Source organism: Theropithecus gelada, chromosome 9 (assembly GCF_003255815.1).
Source record: "Theropithecus gelada isolate Dixy chromosome 9, Tgel_1.0, whole genome shotgun sequence".
Classification (NCBI taxonomy): Eukaryota; Metazoa; Chordata; class Mammalia; order Primates; family Cercopithecidae; genus Theropithecus; species Theropithecus gelada.
The window spans coordinates 107,322,136-107,345,274 of NC_037677.1; the positions used below are offsets into that span (position 1 = coordinate 107,322,136).

A 23,139-nucleotide genomic window follows, 5' to 3' on the forward strand; every position below is an offset into this window, starting at 1 on the left:
AAACCCACGGTGGCCCCACCGGCTGCTTCCGGGGACACCTGAAATCAGCAGCTAGAACTGACAATTTGGAGAGCCCCGGGGATGGTCATCTGAGACCTGGGTTACAATACAAGTCCCACCTCGGGGCGACTCCAGGCTTTCTTCCCCTCGGGGTCGGGTGCCTCAGGCGCGAGTGGCGCTGGCCGGGTTCCAGCCTCGGGCAGATGTCAGGCCCGGCACACTTTGCATGGGCGATGCGCGCGGACGTCCTGGGCGCTCTCGGTCCGCCCGGCTTGGCAGGAGCTGCGAGAGGCCGCGCGCACGGTTCCCGGCTGGAGCGAGAGCGCGGCGGCGGGCCGCGGGCTGCGTGTGTGTCCTTCCTCACGCGGTGTGCTGCGCCGTGGAACGCTGGGCTCCGGACCCTGGGGGTGCACTGTGGCGGGTGGCGTACACCGTGCTTCCTCCCGGCTTCCTGCGCCCAGGGTCGGCGGGCAGAGTTCCTGGGTCCAGCTTGGTGCTGAGCAACCCCCGGCCGCAGAGCAGCTCCAGCCGGTCGGGAGACGCCCCCTGGCCCCCGCCCCCGCGTGGCCGGCCCGGAGGAGCTGGAGCAGCAGGAGGAGGAGGCGGCGCCGCCGGGACTGCCTCCTCCCCGCCCCTCGCGTCTCCTCCCCGCGCCACCGGGAAGGACAAGGGGACTGGGCACGGGGACCCCGGCCAGTGAGCGCCCGTGGCCCAGGACCGCCCCTCCCGTGAGCTCTCTCGCCGCGATCCCGGGCGGGTCTCGCCCCGCATGGTGTTGGCAGCAGCCATGAGCCAGGACGCGGACCCCAGCGGTCCGGAGCAGCCGGACAGAGTTGCCTGCAGTGTGCCTGGTGCCCGGGCGTCCCCGGCACCCTCCGGCCCGCGAGGGATGCAGCAGCCGCCGCCGCCGCCGCCCCCGCCCCCGCCCCCGCCCCAAGCCGGCCTACCTCAGATCATCCAAAAGTAAGAGGGAGAAGGGAACAGGGACGAGGGGTGCGCCTGGAGACGCACCCCGAGAGCCCCCTTTGTGGTTTCATCTCCCGTCCCTGCTGAACTTCGCTCGCCCCCCTTGGGTTTGAAGTTTTCTCGTCCCCCCTCTGGGCAGAGTCGGTGTCCTTCTGGCTGTTAGGCTGGAAAGAGGGGAGCCAAGTTCTTTAGGGAAAATTATTTTGTATTTCCTTATCTCCTTTCTCGTCTCTTCGGGGATGGTACTAGATATTTTGAACTAAAATAGCTCAGATTGGGGGGAAATGGCCCAGGGACTGTGTCATCTTTCTGGTCCCAAGAGGACGCTGGAATGGAGAGTCGTGCGTGAATGTGTGCGCGCGCGTGAGGGTGTGTAAGTAAAATGCCAAAAATTAAACCACCCTTCATGGTGCCCCTGAAACCAACCAGTGACATTGGGGTGAAAAGGGAGGTGAGAATTTGTAAACAACATATTTTGCTTTGCCCTGAAAGTGTAGCCACGTTTCAAGAAGGCCATTTCGAAGAGTTTAGCTACGCAACCGTTTTCCATTAATGTTACCATCTTGTGACTCGGGTGACCCGTGCGACTTGGGTCGTGAATTCTCAGGTCGGCCTTCCCAATGCTTGAGAAGGTTGAGGGTGGTTAACAAGCCCCGAGAGGCTCTTTCAGCCCATTTGAGGGACATAGAAGTAAAAACAGTGATGCTTTGTGTTGTTTGTTCTTTTGAGATTGCGTGTGATTCTAGGTTTAAGGCCTAGAATGTTGGTTTATTTGAAGGATCTCTACTCTCCTAAGGGTTTACTCAGTTTGTAATGAAGTCTTCAAAACTAGTTTAAGAAGTGTAGGAAAGTGAATGATGAGCACCTCTGCGAAACTGACAACACTAGATGAATACACGTAAGTACAGCAAAATATACCCTCATGGAACAGAGCAGAGGTTTTCCGCTGCTCTGCTGATGCTTTGAGTCCTGTAAATGTAATAAAACTTAGTAACAGAAAGAATCAGTGATGGGTGTAAATGGAAGTAAATAGCAGTTAAGTATTTATTGTTTTGAAGACTGATTTGTCTAATAGAATTGCGCAAATTCAAGTTTAATGTTAGAAAACGCTGGTATCGTATTTCAGAACAAAATGGTTCCCTCTTTTTGACTGGTGGAATACTGAATCTCCACTCGTGATAACTTTTTGCTTTAATTGGATATTTTATATAACTTTCAACTACAAACAGTTTCCAACTATTCCAAAATGAAAATATTTCATATTATTATTCTTTTCTATTGTTTTGCAAATTATTCAGCCAATACTAAATATGATTGACAATTTATGTACATCAATACTTAAAATTTATCTTTATTCCTTAATATAAATATAAAGCAACAGAGAAAAACTATTTAAAATTTAAAGTTTACTTAGTGAAAAATCCAATTTGGCCAATTATTAATTTGGAAACATCTGATGTACTTCGTATGGAGGCAGTGCCTTGTGGCTTGAAATCAGGCTGCATATGAAGTTTATTGAAATTGCTTTGGTATTGTAATCACCTTGCACTTTTCTATTATTTACTTCTAAGTAGAAGAAAACCGGGAACTTTATATTCACAGAAAGGTCTTTGTAGAAGGTTATCTGATTATGAAATACTGCCAAGTTGAAAATAAATATCATTTTATGGAAATGGATCATTTAAAGTATATTTTATTTGCCTCATATAATAAATAATTTACCCTCTAAATTCATCCCCCATTTTGAAAATCCCATCTTTGGAATAGCTAATTTTAAAAGAAAAGACTCGGCTTTTCAAAGATGGCCCCTTCTACTTGAAGGGCAGGATATAGACCTCAAGAAGCACCTCATTGCTCTCCTTGCTTTACATTGGTGACGGATCAGTGTTCAGGGACCAGGACCCAGGGCTGTGAATATGCCCATAGGATTGGATGTTTGCATACTGACGTTTCAGTCTTTCTTTGTAAGGATGATTTGGAGTTTGTGCTCTCCTTAGTACCCACTGAAATTCCACTGGAACCAGACACAATGTCGCAAACGCTTCATAGGTCCATCTTCAATGTGCCGAAATTTGAGCAGGTTGTTTTGAAACTGCATTTGCATAATTCCATCTGAGCAACCATTTTTATGTAGTTATGAGGTGTGGTTTGCATCAGCCATCTTTGAGAAAATATAGTGGAGCTACTGCGCTCGGCTGCAAAATGAGTTGTCTGCCTGTTGATTTGGGGAATTTTGTGAGCAACAGCTTTGGATGAAATTCTCCTCTGGTGGAACATATATTAAATATTATTAGAGAACCTCTATTTTTTTCTAGTTATTTTAGCGAGGTCGTTATGTAACTCGTAAGAGGAGAAGTTTTGATTGCTTTCAAAATGATGGCGACATCAATCTTCTTCATGTTGCATAGTGTGTTTGAAGATTACAAACATTTTTCCACTTAATGTCTATGTTTACTGATTTTTATTAGTAATGGTTTTTATTTTAGATAAAAGTCAATGACTTTGGATAAACCATAGTAACAATTATAATAAAAGTCAGTTCCTGTTCACATGTTATATTTGGTCTTTAGAGAACTGCTGTGTGCTACATTTACAAAGATAAACACATGAAGTGTGATGACTAATAATGAGACTGATTTTGTTTGTTTTATGGGAGCCAGTCTTAGTACTTATGAAGATTGCATCTAGAGTTAATTTCTCTGGAGTACAATGATTTCATTTCCTTATCATTGTATTTTTAGCTTCCATTAAGAATCATCCATACCTTTTCTACTCTTCTTACGGTAAAGATTATCAGCCATGTATAGACACAGATAATTAATATTTTATAAGATTTTAATTTTAAATGTGCATTCTCCAAATTGGCTTAGAGGCGTTATTGTATATAAAACATGACTTAGGCTATTTAGGAAACAAGAACTATAAATAATACCCTAAGAGGAGATTTGGGATAAGTTAGGAAATCAGAATAATTTGAGAACTTAACAAATATATATTTTTTCCGTACTAGCAGAAATAAGAAAACATTAACATTCCAGTGAATGTTTTATAAGGATTTATCTCCTCCAACATACACAATGTTTTATTTTTAAAATTATTTTGTTTTAATTGTGAGCTTTAAAAATCAAGCCTAATCCTTTATTTACAAGAAGTTATTTATTAACCTTGATGAATGTCAGAAATTTAAGTTTTAGGTTGCAAGTTTTAAAGCACTCATTAGAATAAAAACAGAGCCACTCAATTCCGTGTGAAATGTTGCAGTTAGCTGTCAGATGGATCCACAAAGTATACCACTAGTCATGGAGGAAAGAAACCAAACATGTGCACCCCTCTTATGAAGTTAATGTATAGGGGATTTTCCTAACTTACTTGATTTGCAGCAAAATATTCCTGGCTAATGCGTGACATCAGGTTGCATATTTAATTTGAGTATAGATGACACTTTTTTCTACATTATTTTTAAAGCAGTGAATAAAAATAATTACAAACAATAGAAAAAGTTTTGGTTTAGCATTTGGTAGCTAGTGTCACCTGCGTGTGTTTGTAGTGAATGAAAATATGAATCCAGCTTTGATCTCTAAAGTTTATAGTCTTCTGTAAAGCATTAGAACACTGGCTGTCTATATTTTCAGAGCAAAGTGCTCCCCTCACTCAGAATAGAAAACGTTATAAGTAGCAGCTCCGATTTACAGACTCTAATTTTACAGACATTCTGCAGAAGGATCCCCATGTAACCGTTAGGGAGTCATGTGCAGGGAGGTTGTGTGTGATGTTCACCCGCTTTGGTGGGTATGCTGACAATTACATCCAGAACCAGGGAGAAGAAATAAGAATTCGCTAAAAAGGGACATTGCCTTGCATTCATACTTGGTCCTTTCTGGAAAGAGGATGGAATTTCTAACATCTGTGCCGGTTAACATCAGTGTGAGCCCACTTTTAGGGGAAATAGGAATACACTTGTAGAAGGAATTTTGAAAATTTTAAATACCATCTTAAACTGCACATAAGACAAGCATTCAGCAGGGAAACCATCTGAGAGGATTAAGCCTTTACCCCAACAGGGAAGAAAAGAGCGGGGGCTATTTTCTTAGCAGCCTGAACCATTCTTTTGCTTGTCTAGAAAGCTTTCCAAAGTTTTATCAGAAAAAGAAATTTTGCTTGAGGGTTTGTTGTGATAAGTATTTTTACATAGTATATACTGTCATTTAGTTGTGAGTTTTTCTCAAATTGCCAAAGAAATCAGTATTATGAAATGTAGTACATTATTCCTATTAGTCACAGTAAAGGGCTATGCATATGGTGCACACAGAGCCGTTCTAATGCCAGTGCTGTAGGGGGGAAAAGAAGAAGAATTTGATCACCCCTTTTATTTTTCTATCCATGTTTTCTTTTGCTACCTCCTTAGCAGTTTATCTAATTAATAATTTTAAAAACCCAAGTCTGTCCACTGGAAAGGGAACTCTGATCTGTTAAGATCTCTTTGCCTGTCCTAATAGTCACCAGGGGGCGGAAAAAACCCAACCAGGATTGACTCATAGTGAAATGATCCCACATTATCCTGGTTCTTTCTCTTTTGATTTATTTATTTATTTATTTTTTGTGGCTTTAGGTTCTTGACTCCAGTTTAAACTTAATATTCTTCCCTGGCCACAAGAACCAGTCCTCAAGTGAACAGATTGATATAGCTTAATTCACAGGTTTGATAAACAAGAATACCCAAAATGTTGGGAACTGGGGTTTAATCAAGGGATAGAAATTAAAATGGACTGTACTAAATAGAGAAAGTAAGAATGGAAGAAGCTTGAGATATTAGAGTTAAAACCCAAAAGAGAAGTTCAGAAGCAGGACTCCCGTCTCCCTTCATCTGTCCTGGTCTCCTTGCCAGACAAAAGTTTGAATGGTCTCCTATACTACAAAATCCTACTTAATCTGATTTTTATTTCCTGCCACAGTGATTATTTAATTGGGGATGGTCTAACTGATATTATTTTGTGTATTTTAACAGGGAAAATTGCTGTGGCTCTGCAGCTGGTGTGAGTGACTGGTAGCTGTGTTTAGAATAGAGTGTTGAAAAGCTTTGCATTAAGTAAAATGATGCATATTCCAGAATCATGGCAAGGATGGCAATTAGTGGTTTGCAGAAAGGAGCGCACGGCAGTTCCCTTTCTGTTTAAAGAACCTGGCTGGATCTTGAGAATATGTGTGTTATCCTGGATGCCTAATACTGCTTGTTCCTACCAGTGAGTAGACTGGCAGATTCTGATCCTAATTAAGACGATATATTTTTGAATCAGGAATGTGCATTTGGTTTCCAACACCACCACGGGGGTATTGTTGGCGAGCTGATAGTTTGACTGGCTCCATGGGTGGTCACTGTTTAAATTCCACCCGACTAAGGAGCTGTACAAGATTTTAGTCTTCGAAGTTTACACACAGCTAGTGTGGGGACAAGTTATCACTGCCAGCTGTTGGGGGAGGAGGTGAAAGCGAGGAGGACCCCCCTCCAAATACTTTGTGTGTGTTTTGGATATGTTGCGTATATCTGTCTAATATGATAAACTCTTGACCGCGGTGGAAGTTACAGTCAAGTTGATTGATCTTCCTCTTCCCTACAACTCCTGATGGATTTTATAAGATAAGTAAGTCCCTGATGGTTTCTAAGGCGACTTTTCCAACTTGCTGACAGCAGATCTGCAGGGGAGATGGCACATATTGGTGCTAATGTACTTTATGAGCAAAAAGGGAGCAGTTAAGCAACTTGCATGAGGATGTATTGATAACTCAAGCTCAGTTGGACAAATCAATCTTTCCATGTGTTCAGAAACAAAAGGGAGAGGGTCATGCATGTGTTTGGGAGTGGTTATCACCCCATGAAGATAGTTTCCACGCCACTTTTGCGGTATTTCTTTAAGGCTGTGGTATTTGCTTTAAGGCTGTATCAGGGCCACCTGCTTCTGCCTTTTCTTTGCACCTGCTTTCTCCTGATTACACTAATGACCCATCGGTTCTCAGTTACCACTTCCCACTCTGGCCCACACCTGGAAACCTCCAATTGCTGCTGTCTGGACATCTTAAATACTTTTTGGTTTTGCAACTTGTCTGTAGACTCTTTCCCAAATATGTTTTTAAGCTTTGTTAGGCCTGCCCTTCAACCTGCCCTCCAGGAGTAGTCTAGGAGTAGACTAGGTAATATATATTTTAAAGTGTCAGGAGTAGACTAGGTAATATATATTTTAAAGATGCATTGATTTCATTAAATCTCTTCCTTTGGTTTATTTTGAATTAATTATTGAAGAGAATGATTTAAGATCAGTCTGATGTTTTCAGGTGTAAAATGAGCATCTTTGCTCTAAATTAATTACTGGGCTTCTGTCGAGGAATGCCAGAGAGGAAAAAACTCTGAACTGGGAGTCAGTGACCTGGACAAGCCAATTAATCTAGCCTCTCCAGGGATTGGAAATGATCAATTGCAGTTTCTTCCAACAACAAAATTAGGTGGCTCCTGTGCAAATCTTAGCAAACTTGTGGAGTGATCACCAATGTAGAATGCCTCCCCCATCTACTTCCTCCATCACCTGATACAGAATATGTCCCACATCAATTAAATTTAGCCATGGAAATAGGTACATATTTGTGACATTGATCACCCATGAAAGCAACAATAACCACAAAAAGAGAATGAAATGCTTTCTGTGGCATTCACAAAGAATATTTGGATCAGTGACATAATTTTAAAAGTCAGAAAAATAAACACTAATGTCAGTGAACAGGAAGAAGTTTTATACTGTTCTTCAATCTCTAAAAATGTCTTTGGTATAAGAATAATTTTTTGGAATGTTAAAGTAAGTACTTTAACATTTACTTTAACAAACTGAAAGCAGCACTTTCAGCTTAGGAGACAGAGACAATAATTTCATGTGTCTGAATTGGACTGTGTTAAACACAGGCCGGTGGGAGTGTGTTTGGTGATGTTGTTGGTTTCAGAGGCAGAGAACGTAAACACAGGACACACAAACGTTTTACAGGAGCATGGCTGTGGTTGCTGCAGGGACTCCTGAACCGTGACGCACAGTCAGTCGGCCGCAGAGACCAGCCTGGAGCTCACCCTGAAACCTCTTCGCAGCCTTGCAGATGTCATAGTTGTCCCAAAGCTGGGCCTCACGCTTCCGTGTAGCCTCGCTGAATCAGGAGACCGAGTGTTTCCAGAGCCAGGATGTGGGTGCCGTGGGGCCAATGCTGTGTCCTCCCGTGCTGGCAATAGCAGAGTTGTGGAGAAACTTTATTCGATATTTGAAATGATCAATATTTTAACCTTCTGCATAAAAAGGGAGATGAGTCTGTGATTAAATCTTGATTTAAAGTCTTCAAATATGTACATAAATGAGGATGAACATAAGAATATTTATTGCAGCACTGTCTAGAAGAGTGAAAATTGGAAACCACTTAAATGTTTCTCAGTTGGAAAAATAAACCATGTGGAGTTATAAGGTCATGTACTCCTCCGCCATTAGAATGATGCTGTTATTTTGCATTGGTTGATATGGAAGAAGGACCATATAATATTAACTAAAAAAAAAAAAAAACTACAAACAGCATGTATGCAAAGATCTCATGTTTGTTTTTGAAAAGATGTATATGAGTGTGTGCTGGTGCCTGCCAGCCTTAAAAAATATCTGAAGAACAAATGCAAAGAACATTAAGAGTAGTTCTAACTCTGGATGGGGCAATTAGAATGGTTTGTCTTTTTCCTTCCTTTTTAATATTGTTTTTTTTTTTTAAATTCAGTGAGCATATATCACTTTTACAGTAAAATAAAACAAAACTGTTTTTTCTTTATCTCTTTCTTTTCCTAACTGTCTGTACCTTTGAGTATTTCATTTTTACAAACAGCCACAGAAGGAGTAGACATTTCACATTGGTACTGCACTATCTTGAAGACTGAGCTGCCCTTTAGCATCTTAGATTTTAGTCCTGAAAGGTGGCTGAGGGCTGTTTTAGCCCAGCTTTCCTGTTTTCCTAGGTAAGGCAAATGAGCATCAGAGAAGTCAAGTGAATTGTTGAAGGTCACACAGTGAGGGAGTCCTCAGGCTGGGATGAGAATCCCCTTATTTCTGTCTCTTATATTTTCTGCTAGGCCACCCTTTTGTCATCCTGGGAACGGAGGAGAGAGAAATGGAGGCATTCATAAATTAACCATGTATGTACTGGCCTTAGTCTACTCACATCCCCTAAGAGAGTTGAGAAAAGCATCCTTGGTTGTGTTATCTCCTCCCACCCCATCCTGCCCACCCACTCACACAGGACTTTTCTGGGAATGGCAGTAGACTGGGTCTCTCCTGGGCATCTCATGCTCTGTTCCTTCCTGCCAAACAGAAGCCAACCATCACATTCTCTTCTCTGCTCTTCTTGGTTCAAGGTTACTTATTTTTCCAGATCCTTAATAGAGGAAAAACCCAATACCTACCTTCCTTTCATGCCCAGAAACGTCCTCTTGATACCCTTCCAGCTGTGGTTTAAAGATGAACCTTTTGAGATGTAAAAGCATAACTAATATTTTTATTTAAAGGAAGCAAAACACATTTTACTTCTTACTCCCAAGCCAATTATAGGAATGCCTGTTATTATTTCTGTCACCCCAGTTCTCACTCTGCTTTAAATTTGTTTCAACCAAGGATGTAATTTGGACTGTATTTTTAAAAAGTAAACCTGCTTTGGGGGGACTATATTTGCATTCTTGCTTGCCCTTGAGTGTGCCCTCTCTTGCTTTTTCTTTCCCTGAAGAGTAATTTGTGTAACTATAATTTTGTTATCATAGCTCAGGAAATTGGTCTTATTTAATTTTTTTCTAATAAACACTAGATTTTTAACTTTTTCGTTTGTCAGATAATGCCTCATATAGCTGGTTTTTTTTTTTTTTTTTTTTTTTTTTTTTTGCATTTGTTTATAATGTCTTTCTCCCTCTTTTTTTTTTTGTTTTGTTTTGTTTTTGAGACAGGGTCTCACTCTGTCACTCAGGCTGGAGTGCAGTGGTATGATCTCGGTTCACTGCAGCCTTGACCTCCCTGGCTCAAGCAATCTGCCACCTCAGCCTTCCAAGTAGCTGGGACTACAGACGTGCATCACCACGCTCTGCTAATTTTTTTATTTTTTGTAGAGATGGGGTTTCACCATGTTGCCCAGGCTGATCTTGAACTCCTGGACTTGAGCGATCCTCCTGCCTCAGCCTCCCAAAGTGCTGGGATTACAGGCATGAGCCACTGCACCAGCCATCTCTTCTTTTTAATCTACCAAGTATACCCAACTCTTTGTCCTTTCCATGACTGAAGATTACAGGCTAGTTGTCTTGAAGAATGAACCATGATATGGCTGTGGCCATTGTTTCTTCATGACCAGATCCAGGTTAAACATTTTGGCAAAGATAAGCTAAAAGTTTGATCCCTTGTTTAACACGGCAGCCACCAGATTGCTCCATTGTAGACAGACGTTTTTCTGTTTGTGATAAGTAGTAAGTTGTCTGCAGAGGTGCTACCATGAGACCCTCTGAATATCCTATGTTCCAACAGACTTTCATCTAGTGGCTTTGTCTTTTAATTTGATTAAATATTTAAGAAGCAATTGTAATGAAATATGTGGATCACTTTAGAATGTATGAGTTTGGACACACAGTTTATATCAAACAACCTTGCAAATATGATTGCATTGTATCAGCCCATTGATATTATCTAGAGCCTCTGGATTTTTCTAGTCCTGACGTCACAGGACTTGATCCATGGCTCAGCTACTTCCCATGTAATTCTATAGGAGGCATTCCATCTCTTGAGTTGCAGTGCCTTTTAATGTCCATTTTAATGCTAATGGAAATAAAAGGATACTGATGTAATTTGTACTACTCATGAGTTTTTTTGGGGCATCCTCTTGAAGTTATGTTGGTTCTTTGCAGAAGCCTTTTAACTCCGTTTTCAAAATCACTGTATGAAGCAGGCTTTAAAAATGACTGATGACTTGCTCTGATGCCTAAACTGGGTGAGTTGTGGTGCTGGTCAGTGACTAGCAGTTTGTTCATGTTTTTTAGATTTAAGTTACACAGCTATTTTTGCCTATTCCACTTTGGTACTCCTGTTTTCATACACAAAATATGTATGGGTGAAAAAGGTGGTGTGGAGTAGTGAAAAGGAGCAGGAGCAGGCATGATCTATGTTCTGGATTCAGCTTTGCCACTACTAACCCTGAGCCTCGGTGTTCTTATCTGTTAAAGGGAGCAGTAATAATAAAGTGAATAACAACTAACTTTTATAAAGAGTGCTTTCTGTGTGCCAGACACTATTCTAAACAGTTTAAGTATTTTCAATCCACTTACTTCAACAATAATCCTGTGAGGTAAGTGTTGTTATTCTCCCCATCATGCAGATGAAGAAACTGAGGCACAACCTTACTAGGACCCAGGAAAGCTAAGAAAAATAGTATTTGTGAAAACATGGTAGAATGGGGCTTGGCATAAAGAATGTTATACTAATTCAAGCAATCCTGTCTTCTCTGTGTAAATATCTGTATTCTTAATTTATAGAAAATCCATCACTTACAAGAAAATATTATAGAAAAAATGGCTGAAATAAATCTGAAAGTAGGTCAAATTTAAGACAAACTAAGCAATCCAATTAAAACATTTTTTCCTGTTTCTGTCCCCTGCTCCTGCCCTTTTTTCCCCTTATAACTGTAAGTTCAGCTTTGGATTAAAGTGAAATGTATATCCCAATTTAACTTCCTCAAACAAATCCGACTCTGGCATTTGATTCACTGTCTTATTCTGCTTGTTATGCACGTTAGGCAAGACCTAAATTTGATGCTCACAGAGAGTACATAAACACTTAGAATCCTCTCAGCATGTGCTAAAATAATAACAGATTCAATAGTTTGATTTGCAAAGTGTCTGCCAACTTCCACCAGACCATTTTTGAACCAATTCAGAAAACCAGGATTCTGCAATGATTAAAGTGTCCAAGGCTCCTATTCATAGCAAAAGGAATTCCTGACTTGAAACAAGGACACATCAAGCTCAGCTAGTCTCTGCCAGACATACTTTTTGAATCATCTTCGCAGACATTGTTACAGGTGTTCTTCTGCTTTAAGAAACCATGGTCTGTAACAACCAGACTGAATAGAATCCATAGATCGGGGAAGGATTGTGACTTTTGACCTGCGACAGGGTTTATGGTAAAAATCCTTTAAACCATGAGTTTCTCAGTGTGTTTCAAGTAGCAATTCAATAATGCTAACAATTCAGAGATCTAATAATAAAATTTAAAACTTTCTTTTTTCAATTTTAAGAGGTATAATTGAAGTATGTTAAGCTACACATGTTTAAAGCATCCATCAGGATCCATTAAACCATTAAACAATTGAGATAATAATAAACATCGTTGGCTGGGTGTGGTGGCTCACTCCTGTAATCCCAGCACTTTGGGAGGCCGAGGCACATGGATCACCTGTGGTCAGGAGTTCGAGACCAGCCTGGCCAACATGGTGAAACTCCGTCTCTACTAAAAATACAAAAAAATTGCCGGGCGTGGTGGCGGGTGCCTGAAGTCCCATCTACTCTGGAGGCTGAGGCAGGATAATTGTTTGAACCTGGGAGGCAGAGGTTACAGTGAGCCGAGGAGATCGCGCCATTGCACTCCAGCCTGGGCAACAAGAGCAAAACTCCATCTAAAAAAAAAAAAAAAAAAAAAAAAAAAATTATCAGCCCACGATGTTTCTTCACACTTCTTATAATTTATCTTTCCCTCTTCTCCTTATCCCCCTCACATTCAGGGTACCACTGATTTGCTTTGTTTGTTGGTGTTTTCTAGAATTTTATACAAATGAAATCCAAGTATGTACTCTGTGTGTGTGTGTGTGTGTGTGTGCGCGTGTGTGTCTTCTTTCACTATTTTAAAGTGCATAATTTAGTGACATCAAGTACGTTCACAGTGTTGTGCAACCATCACCACTCTCTAGTACCAAAACGTTTGCATTGCCTCAAAAGGAAACTTCATGCCTACTAAGCAGTTACTTCCCATTCCTGCCGCTCCCCAGTCACTGGAAACCAATCTACTTTCCATCCCTATGGATTTGCCTATTCTGGAGGTTTCATATAAATGGGATCACATATGTGGCTTTTTGTGTCTGGCTTCTTTTACATGGCATCATGCTTTCAAGGTTCATCCATACTGTGTCATGTGTCAGCACTGTATGCCTTTTTACTGCTGAATAATATTCCATTGTATAGGTAGAGAGAACGTTTCTTTGTCCGTTCGTCTACTGATAGACATTTGGTTTTTTCTACCTTTTTACTATTAAGAACAGTGCTACTACGAACATTTTTGTACAAGTTTTTGTTTGAACATCTGTTTTTGGTTCTTTTGGGTATATATCTTGGAGTGGAATTGGTGGGTCATGTGGTAATTCTTTTTTTTTTTTTTTTTTGACATGGAGTCTCGCTCTGTTGCCCAGGCTGGAGTACAGTGGCATGATCTCAGCTTACTGCAATCTCAGCCTCCCAGGCTCAAGTGATTCTTGTGCCTCAGCCTCCCAGATAGCTGGGATTACAGGCACCCGCCACCACACCCAGCTAATTTTCGTATTTTTAATAGAGATGGGGTTGCACCATGTTGGCCAGTCAGATCTCAAACTCCTGACCTCAGGTCATCCACCAGCCTCGACCTCCCAAAGTGCTGGAACTACAGACATGAGCAACCACACCTGGCCGGTCATATAGTAATTCTATGATTAATTTATCGAGGAACCTCCAGACAGCTTTCCAAAGCCCTGCACCATTTTACATTCCCGCCAGCAATGAATGAAGGTTCCAATTTCTTCACATCCTTGTCAGCACTTGTTATTTTCTGGTTTTGTTTGTTTGTTTGTTTGTTTTTCGAGATGGAGTCTCACTCTGTCACCCAGGCTGGAGTGCATTGGCGTGTTCTCAACTCACTGTAACCTCTGCCTCCCAGGTTCAAGTGATTCTCCTGTCTCAGCCTCCTCAGCCTCCCGAGTAGCTGGGACTACAGGCACATGCCACCACGCCCGGCTAATTTTTTGTGTTTTTAGTAGAGATGGGATTTCACCATGTTAACCAGGATTGTCTTAATCTCCTGACCTCATGATCTGCCTGCCTTGACCTCCTAAAGTGCTGGGATTACAGGCGTGAGCCACCGTGCCCAGCCTGTTGTTGTCGTCGTCGTTTTTAATGGCCATCCTAGTGGGTACGAAGTAGTATCTCAATGTGGTTTAGATTTGTATTTCAGTAATGACTAATGATATTGAGCTTCTTTTCATGTTGGCTTTTTGGCTGTTTAAATATCTTCTTTTGAGAAATGTCTACTCAAATCTATCATCCATTTTTAAATTGGGTTTTTTGCATTCTTGTTTTGGAATGGTAAGAGTTCTTTGAAAATTCTGGAGAGTAGGCCCTTATTAGGTGTATAATTTGCAAATATGTTCTTCTATTTTATGGGTTTTTTAGCATAATGATTTTGAGGTTCAGATATGTTGTTTCTTGTATCAAAACTTTGGGCCTTTTACTTTGCTGTGTAGTATTCTGTTTTGTGGATATAGTGTAAACCGTTTATTCATCCATTGATGGACATTTAGGTTGTTCCAGGTTTTGGCTATTACAAATGAAGCTGGTATGAACATTCCTTTGCAAGTCTTTATCTGGACATATCTTTTAGCTTCTCTTGGGTAAATTTCTAGGTCAATGATAATTTAACTTTTTGGGATCACAAATATTGTACATAAGAATCATTGTTTGGGTGAAACCTCTTCAAATTTTTATTACTATGTAATTGAACAGAGAATGTTAATGTAACCCTTCAAGGTGTTTAAAGAATACACACTTTTTCATCTTTGTCTTCAGAGTCAATCACTCATTAGTTTAGTTTTTTTTTTCTTCTGTTGATGAATCTTCCTTCAATAGTTTTTCATTTGGCAAGTAATTATGACCATGGAAGTTGGGACACAAGATGAATAAGACGACAAAACCGCAGAACTTTCAAACTGAAAGAAACCCTAAAAATCACCTGAGTCAGCTCTTTTATTTACAGAAAAGGTGATGAGGTCCAGAAAGGAGACTGGATGTACCAAAGGCCAGCTAAGTATTAGAGCAGTTCAGTGGAGCAGGGGAAACTTACGCACCTGTGAGGGTAATTTGACGTCTCCTAGCCATGATGCAACAGTGCTGGGGGATGAGTGAGTGGCGCTGTGTTTTGCAGTCTGTAGCATTCACAGGGCACTTTGTTTCCTTCTAGGTTATCCCAGTTAATCCTCCAACAACCTTGTGAAGTAGGTAGGGATTAAGTAGCTAGGAGTAGCTCAGGGTCACCTAGCCAATGATTGGAGAGTCTGGGCTCAGAGCCAGGTCTTCTGACTCCTTTCAAGTTGCACGCCCTCCTCTTGTTCGTTTGGGTTCCCTCCTCCTTGTCCCTACCCACTGCCGTCCCCTTAGTTCAGGCCTTCCAGCTCTCCCCCAGCCTCCTGCTGGGTTGGGTTCCGCTCCTTCTTTTCTCTGCAGCAGCACAATCTTGATCTTGTCCTCTGCTTTTTGGAAGCCCTGCTGTGGCTTCTCCTGGTCTTTAGGTTAAGGTTCAGACTGTGGAAGGCCCTTCCAGATCTGCCCCACTCAGTCCTCCAGCTGCAGGACTTGCTGTCCTATCTTGGCTGCCCTCTTTCCTTCTTCTCAACTAGAACATTCTGAATTCTGCTTAGACCTCACCTCTTCCAGGGAGCTTTCCCCAACCTTAAGCAGGAAGGAGGGCTGAGTGTCCCTCTTCCTGTAATCGTCTGTGGCTCCCATTGTAGCATTTGTCCATGCTCTCCTCTTGCTTGTCTCCCATAAAGACCATGCAAAGTCCTTGTAGGCAAGGCCACTGCCATTCATCTTTGGTATCCCCATCACCTAGCAGGGCCCCTGGCACATAGTGTGTTGAATATCTGGGAATGAGGAACTTAACTGCAACTCAACTTTCAATCTAACTGACTTGGTGATGAGAAATACTAGTCAGGATGGTCTCATGGGTGAGACCTGACGTGACGCCAAAGCTTGGTTTTCTCCATCGTCTGTTTTATTTGGACTGCCTCTCTGAAAGGGCTAGACAGACATTTATGTTTGGAGAGGCCATATAAGAGGAATAAAAATGTGGAAAGTCATAAACTTCAGCTCTGCTCTGGGCTCCACTGTTAAGCTACTGTGTGACAAGAGGTAGCACTTAGCTTCTTAGAGTCTACATGGGTTAAAGGGGGACCAGGGTATGGGGCTTGTTCAAACAGTCAGTGAGATGACAGGTGAACATGCCTTGGTAGGAAAGCAGTACTGAATACATGTGTCCTCATGTAAACCAGCTTTTTGTCTCATGATGCTGTCATCTCCAGCCAGACACCAGATTGTGTGCAGGCAATTCCAGGCTGAATTTCTTCTGAGAGATTTGATCCAAATAGGATAAATGGTGGAAATGACCACTGGGAACACTCCTTGAAACCTGCTTGCGTCAATGCTTTCAACAATACATTTTTGCATCACACAAAAAAAGTTTCTAAGCCCTAAGCTAGCATCTGCCTATTTCAAGCAATTTCTGTTCTTTTTTCTTTTCTTTTCTTTTCTTTTTTTTTTTTTTAAGACAGGGTCTTATTCTTACCCAGGCTGGAGTGCAAAGTGATCCTCCCACCTCAACCTCCCAAGGAGCTGGGACTGCAGGTGTGCACCACCATACCTTGCTACATTTTTTGTATTTTTTTTTGTAGAGTCAGGGTTCCACCGTGTTGCTCAGGCTGGTCTCAAACTCCTGGGTTCAAGCGATCATTCCACCTCAGCCTCCCCGTGTACTGAGATTACAGGTATGAGTGACTGTGCTCGGCCTCAAGCAATTTCTAAAATAACACAAATCAAGACAACAGCAACACCAAGATACTGCTTTATTATTGCCTTGACATTTGCAATAATGACAGTTTAACTGTAGCATTAATAACGACAGTCCAGTTGCCTTGTGGCAGCTTAAAAAAAAAGTTGGCTGGAAAATAAGTGCTCACGATTCCTCAATGAGACTTATTCCAACCACCCTATTTAAATTGCATCTTGAAGCCATCTCTTCCCATCCAGGCCCTCTTATTTTGCTTTATTTTTTCCACTTGTCATCTTCCAGCACAAGGATCCCCAACCCCCAGGCCGTGGACCGGTACCAGGCTGTGGCCTGTTAGGAATGAGGCCACACAGCAGGAGGTGAGTGGTGGGCGAGCAAGCGAAGAGTCCTCTGTATTCACAGCTGCTCCCCACCACTTGCATTACCGCCTGATCTCCGCCTCCTGTCAGATCAGTGGTGGCATTAGATTCTCATAGGAGGGCAAATCCTATTGTGAATTGCACATATGAGGGATGTAGGTTGCATGCTCCTTGTGAGAATCTAATGCCTGATGATCTGTCACTGTCTCCCTCACCCCCAGATAGGACCATCTAGTTGCAGGAAAACAAGCTCAGGGCTCCCACTGATTCTATATTACGGTGAGTTGTATAATTATTTCATTATATATTACAATGTAATCATAGAAATAAAGTACATAATAAATGTAATATGCCAGAGTCATCCCAAAACCATCCCCTGCCACCATAGTCTGTGGAAAAATTGTCTTCCACAAACCTGGTCCCTGGTGCCAAAAAGGTTGGGGACCACCGTTCCAACAAATTATATAATTTACTCATTTATTATGTTCTTATTGTCTATTATGGCTCCTTTCACCCTGCCCCCACCACATAAGCTCCCCAGTGGCAGGGGAGTTGTACTCAGTGATTTATCCCCTGGGGCCTAAGAGCAGTTCCTGACACCTGGAAGAAGCTCACTAAATATTCGTTGAATGACTAAGTGAACTGTAAGTAAAAATACTGACTTTAGTGATTGCCATGTGGTGGCCTTTGTTCCCTCTCTGAGCCCACCTAGGATATGAACTATATGGGCTTCAGGTTCTGAGTTTTGTGATTCAGGAAACTGAAAGGGGAAGGTGTTAGAAGATTGTAGCCTCCGCTCCTGTGGGGTTCTTGGAAGTAAAACTCTCCCTGGGCGCCAGTGACTCAGTGCTTTTCTCATGGCCCAGCTCCAGCAGTTGCCAGTGTAACCAGAACCCTTAGGCTGGGATCTGACTTGTGTATTTGGTGGGATCTTGATGGTGGAGGGAGAGCAGCAGGCCTGGTCTCAGTCCCTAGACATAGAGGCCAAAAAAGATAGGAACAACCATGTGTCCAGCAATAGGGGATTCATGAATAACACTTGGCTACGTCTTCCCAATACTATTCGGACCATCTCTGGGTACTGATACAGAGAAGTCTCAAGAATATATTACTAAGGGCAAAAATCAGGGTGTGGAAAGTGTATACCATTGGCTGCCTTCTCTGTAAGAAAGCAGGGTGAGAGGAAGGTGAATATGTATTCATATTTGCTTCAGTGATCAGAGGGTGAAATTTGAGAGATGTTGAAAGTAGGGGCCAGGGATGGTGGTTCACGCCTGTAATCCCAGCATTTTGGGAGGCTGAGGTGGGCAGATCACCTGAGGTCAGGAGTTTGAGATCAGCCTGACCAACATGCCAAAACCCCATCTCTACTAAAAATACAAAAAGTTAGCCAGGCATGGTGGCAGGCACTTATAATACAAGCTACTTGGGAGACTGATGCAGGAGAATCACTTGAACCCAGGAGGCGGAGGTTGCAGTGAGCCGAGATCATGCCATTGCACTCTAGCCTGGGTGACAGAGCAAGACCAGTCTCAAAGAAAAAAAAAGATAGTAGAGTTGAGTGGCAGAGTCTATATTCTGCTAATCTCAGTTGCTGGGAGGATGCTCGAGGAAGATGATCTTCAGCAGTGTTGGTGTAGATAGGAGCCAGCACTTGACTGGTACCGTTAAATTCCAAATAGATCTGTGCTTTGTTAGAAGGGCTGTGAAGGGATGAGGAAAGGAGAAAGCACCGAGAAGCTCTCCTTTCCCAGTGAACTTCCATTTCCAATTCAGGAAGCCACTTGCAGTTCACAAAGACCTAAACTAATTGATCATATTTTCAAACCAAATATTTAACACTGTGCTGACTTCTCTGACATCATTAGGGGAGAGAGAGATTATGTGTAAAGTGCAAAACTGGGTCAGGCAGTTCCTTGAGTACATCACTGCCCTTTCTCAAAAGAAATTTTCTCGGTCTAAAATGTAGAGAATTGAATCAGATGGCTTTCATTAACAGTTCTCTTAGAGGTTTTTAATTAAAGCTCCCGAGATTTTGGAAGAATTAAAGAAAACTTGTCAGCATGTAAAACATATCACTTTATGGTAGGGAATGTGAAATGATACAACCTTTATGGAGAAGTTGGCAATATCTAGCAAAAGTATATGTGAGTTACCCTTTGACCAATCAATCCTATTATAGCATCTATCTGAAGATACACACACAAAAATGTTTAAACAGACATAGGCACAAGCTTCTCCATCATGACACTATTTGCAATAGCAAAAGACTGGAGACAACCCAGATATCCATCAACAGGGAATGGGTTGAGTAAACGATCGTCCTCCTTCCTTTATACTGATGCGTAGAACAGTGTCTGAGATTAGGCAGCCTGTAGACTCTGATCTTCCTGTTCATCCCTACGTTGGACATCCCTCAAATCTGTCCCTGTGGTCACTGAAGCAAATACGAATATATATTCACCTTCCTCTCATTCTGCTTTCTGGTTTTTTGTTTGTTTGTTTGTTTGTTTTTTTGAGACAGAGTCTTGCACTGTCGCCCAGGCTGGAGTGCAATGGTGTGATCTTGGCTTACTGCAACCTCCGCCTCTCGGGTTCAAGTAATTCTCCTGCCTTAGCCTCCCAAGTAACTGGGATTACTGGTGCATACTGCCACACCCAGCTAATTTTTTGTATTTTGGTAGAGACAGGGTGTTGCCCAGGCTGGTCTCCACCTCCTGAGCTCAGGCAATCTACCCGCTCCAGGCTCCCAAAGTGCTAGGATTACAGGCGTGAGCCACTTTGCCCAGCCATCACCCTGCTTTCTTACAGAGAAGAGAGCCAGTTGTATACATATTCCACACCCTGATACATAGAACACAGCATTCTATGTATCAATGACAGGGAAGCGGGGTGATCTCTGCTATGGAATGATCTCCAGAGCGCACTATTAAATGAAAAAGCAGAGTGTAGAAAAAGTGGATGGCATGCTATTATTTATGAAATATACATGTACTTGCTTATAATTTTTTTAAAGTGGAAGAATAAACCAATAAAAATATTTACCCGTATGGGTAGGGAGGAAATGGATGAGTGGGTCAGAGGTGGAAGCTGGACTTCTCTGAATGTGTTTTGTTTTGTAGATTTGACTTTGGAACCTTGTAGATGTTTGTCTTAATTATAAAAAAATTAAATCGAAATGGACAAAAGTAATCCCCAAAAATCAAGAGTAAAGTGAAACAAACTTATGTATCAAGTTGGTTGTTTAACCACACAATTATTTCAGATAACTTGAAAATACAATTAATTTAATTATCCATCCCTAGTGGAATATATTACAGTCAAAGTGAATGCCAAATTAATCTTGACCTGTTTTCAGTAATATTGTAAGTAAAAATGTTGATAGAACTGTACTGACACTAATATATATCCACACACACCCACATAAACATATGAATATACATAATAAAAGTAATTATGTTATAATCATTAGAAACCAAAATTTTCAGTATACAAAAAAAGTGACACCAATTTTAACATCAAGATGTTAAATGAAAATCATGTAATTCTAAATCTGAATGGGAAATATTAATAAGAACTCATGAGGTATTTTCTGTTAAGCATATAAAAAAAATTTTCTAACCTTGTCTACTGAACAGCCTAGAAAGAATGACAAACCTAGTAGCAATAAACACCTGTAACATCCAGATTATGGCCTCTAAGTACATTTTTTCTGCTAAAAAGAAACTGAGAATCCTTAGAAAAATGGTTGATTCCAGGCCTGGGGCAGAAAGTCTACAAGATGAGTTGGAGTATCTTGTTGTATCAGAAAGCAAAGAAACTATCAAAGACCACTGTGTCCTGTGAGAAGTACTCAGAAGCTAATTGAAGGGGATCCCCCTGTCCAAATATTGAACAATTTGGCATTAAAAGTAATAACTATAATGGATTTACATAGATCAAATATGTTAACATATGCAAAATCTATGAGTTAAAAAAATTCAGTAGTTTTGGCTAGGGGTGGTGACTCATGCCTGTAATCCCAGCACTTTGGGAGGCTGAGGGGGGAAATCACCTGAGGTCAGGAGTTTGAGACCAGCCTGACCAGCGTGGCGAAAACCTGTCTCTACTGAAAATACAAAAATTCGCTGGGCGTGGTGACTCACCACTGTAATCCCAGTACTCTGGAGGTTGAGGCACAAGAATTGCTTGAACCTGGGAGGTGGAGGTTGCAGTAAGCCAAGATGGTGCCACTGCACTTTAGCCTGGGCGACAGAGTGAGACTGTCTCAAAATATATATATATATAAAAGAAAATAAATAAAAATAAAAAAATAAAAATTCAGTAGTTTCCACTATAGGATGCAGGGTAACCAACTTTCATCCCCCTTCTCTCCCTCCTCTCCTCCTTCTCCTCCTCCTCTCCTCCTTCTCCTCTTTCTTCATTCTCTCTCTCTCTCTCTCTTTAGAGACAGGGTCTTGCTCTGTTACCCAGGCTGGAGTGCAGTGGCACCATCATACCTTACTGTAACCTTGACCCCCTGGGCTCTAGCCATCCTCTCACCTCAGCCTCCTGAGTATCTGGGACTACAGACACATGTTACCACACCTGGCTAATTTTTTTTTCTTTTGTAGAGATAGGGTCTTCCTATATTTCCCAAGCTGGTCTCAAGCTCCTGGCTTCAGTGATCTTCCCGCCTCAGCCTCGCAAAGTGTTGGATTACAGGCATGAGTCACCATGACCAGTCAGAAAATTCTTCATAGAAGAATGCCATCTAATAAACACAGAAGGAATGAACATTAGCATTTTGCAACCCCTAGTGAATAATGAGTTTAGACAATGTGGTTGTTAATGGCTACTAAGCTATTAGGTGCATCTGATGGGGATCTTATAATGGGGGGATCAGGCTGGTAATATTCAAACCCACTGGTCAATCTTAATGTCTTGCCAGGCTTGAGATTTAACTACCAGTTTATAGAAAATACAAGGGACGCAGGAACATGTACAAATGATATCGGGCAGATGAAATCAAGTAATCAGAAAATGGGACATGCTAAGGCGTGATTTCTTAAACAAATTTTAAGAATCAAAATAGCAGGAGGGGTTATCTGTAGATTAAAATGGACTTAAAATACTTATCAGCAAAATGTATATAATTCTTGTTTGGGTCCTAGCTCAAAACAAATCAACTGTAAATCATATACAGACATACATAGACATATATATGATAACCTAATATATTATATTTGAATAGTGAGGTTACAGAGTTATTTATTCATGTATTATTTATTTGATTATTTGAACATTAAAAAGAATAGTTACTTTATTATTTATTAGTTACTTATTTATAGTTGTGGTAATGGTATTTTCATTATGTTAAAATACAGAAGTTGGCCGGGTGTTGTGGCTCATGCCTGTAATCCAGCACTTTGGGAGGCCGAGATGAGCAGATCACTTGAATCCAGGGGGTTGGAGACGAGCCTGGGCAACATGGTGAAACTGTCTCTACAAAAAATACAAATAATTAGTCCAGTGTGGTAGCACACACCTGTAGTCCCAGGATCGCCTGAGCCTGGGAGATTGAGGCTGCAGTGAGCTCTGATGGTGCCGCTGTACTCCAGCCTGGGTGACAGAGTGAGAACCTGTCTCTAAAAAAGAGAGAGAGAGAGACAGAGGGAGAGAAAGGGAGGGAAGGAGGGAGGGAGGGAGAGCGAGGGAGGGAGGGAGAGCGAGAGAGAGAGAGAGAAAGAAAGAAAAAGAAAAAGAAAGAAAGGAAAGAAAAGAAAAAGAAAGAAAGAAGAAAGAGAAGTTATACTCTAGGACTGTATAGTAAGGTATAGATGAAATATAATATGTCTGGGATTAGCTTCAAAATAATGAAAGGGGGGGTACAAAATAAACAAGATTGGCCATAGATTGATAATTTTTAAAGCTGGGTGGTGACT

The 23,139-nt window shown here is 41.5% G+C and overlaps 1 protein-coding gene across 1 annotated transcript in view; it reads left to right on the forward strand.

The window, feature by feature from the left end:
- Nucleotides 1-717: 717 nt before the first annotated feature.
- The window catches only part of RBM20 (RNA binding motif protein 20), a 194,563-nt gene continuing 172,141 nt past the window's right edge, over nt 718-23,139 (forward strand). The window contains exon 1 of the mRNA XM_025397142.1: nt 718-963. Within this exon, the coding sequence (XP_025252927.1) occupies nt 770-963 (194 nt within the window). The 5' untranslated portion in view covers nt 718-769. The remainder of the gene's footprint in view (nt 964-23,139) is intronic.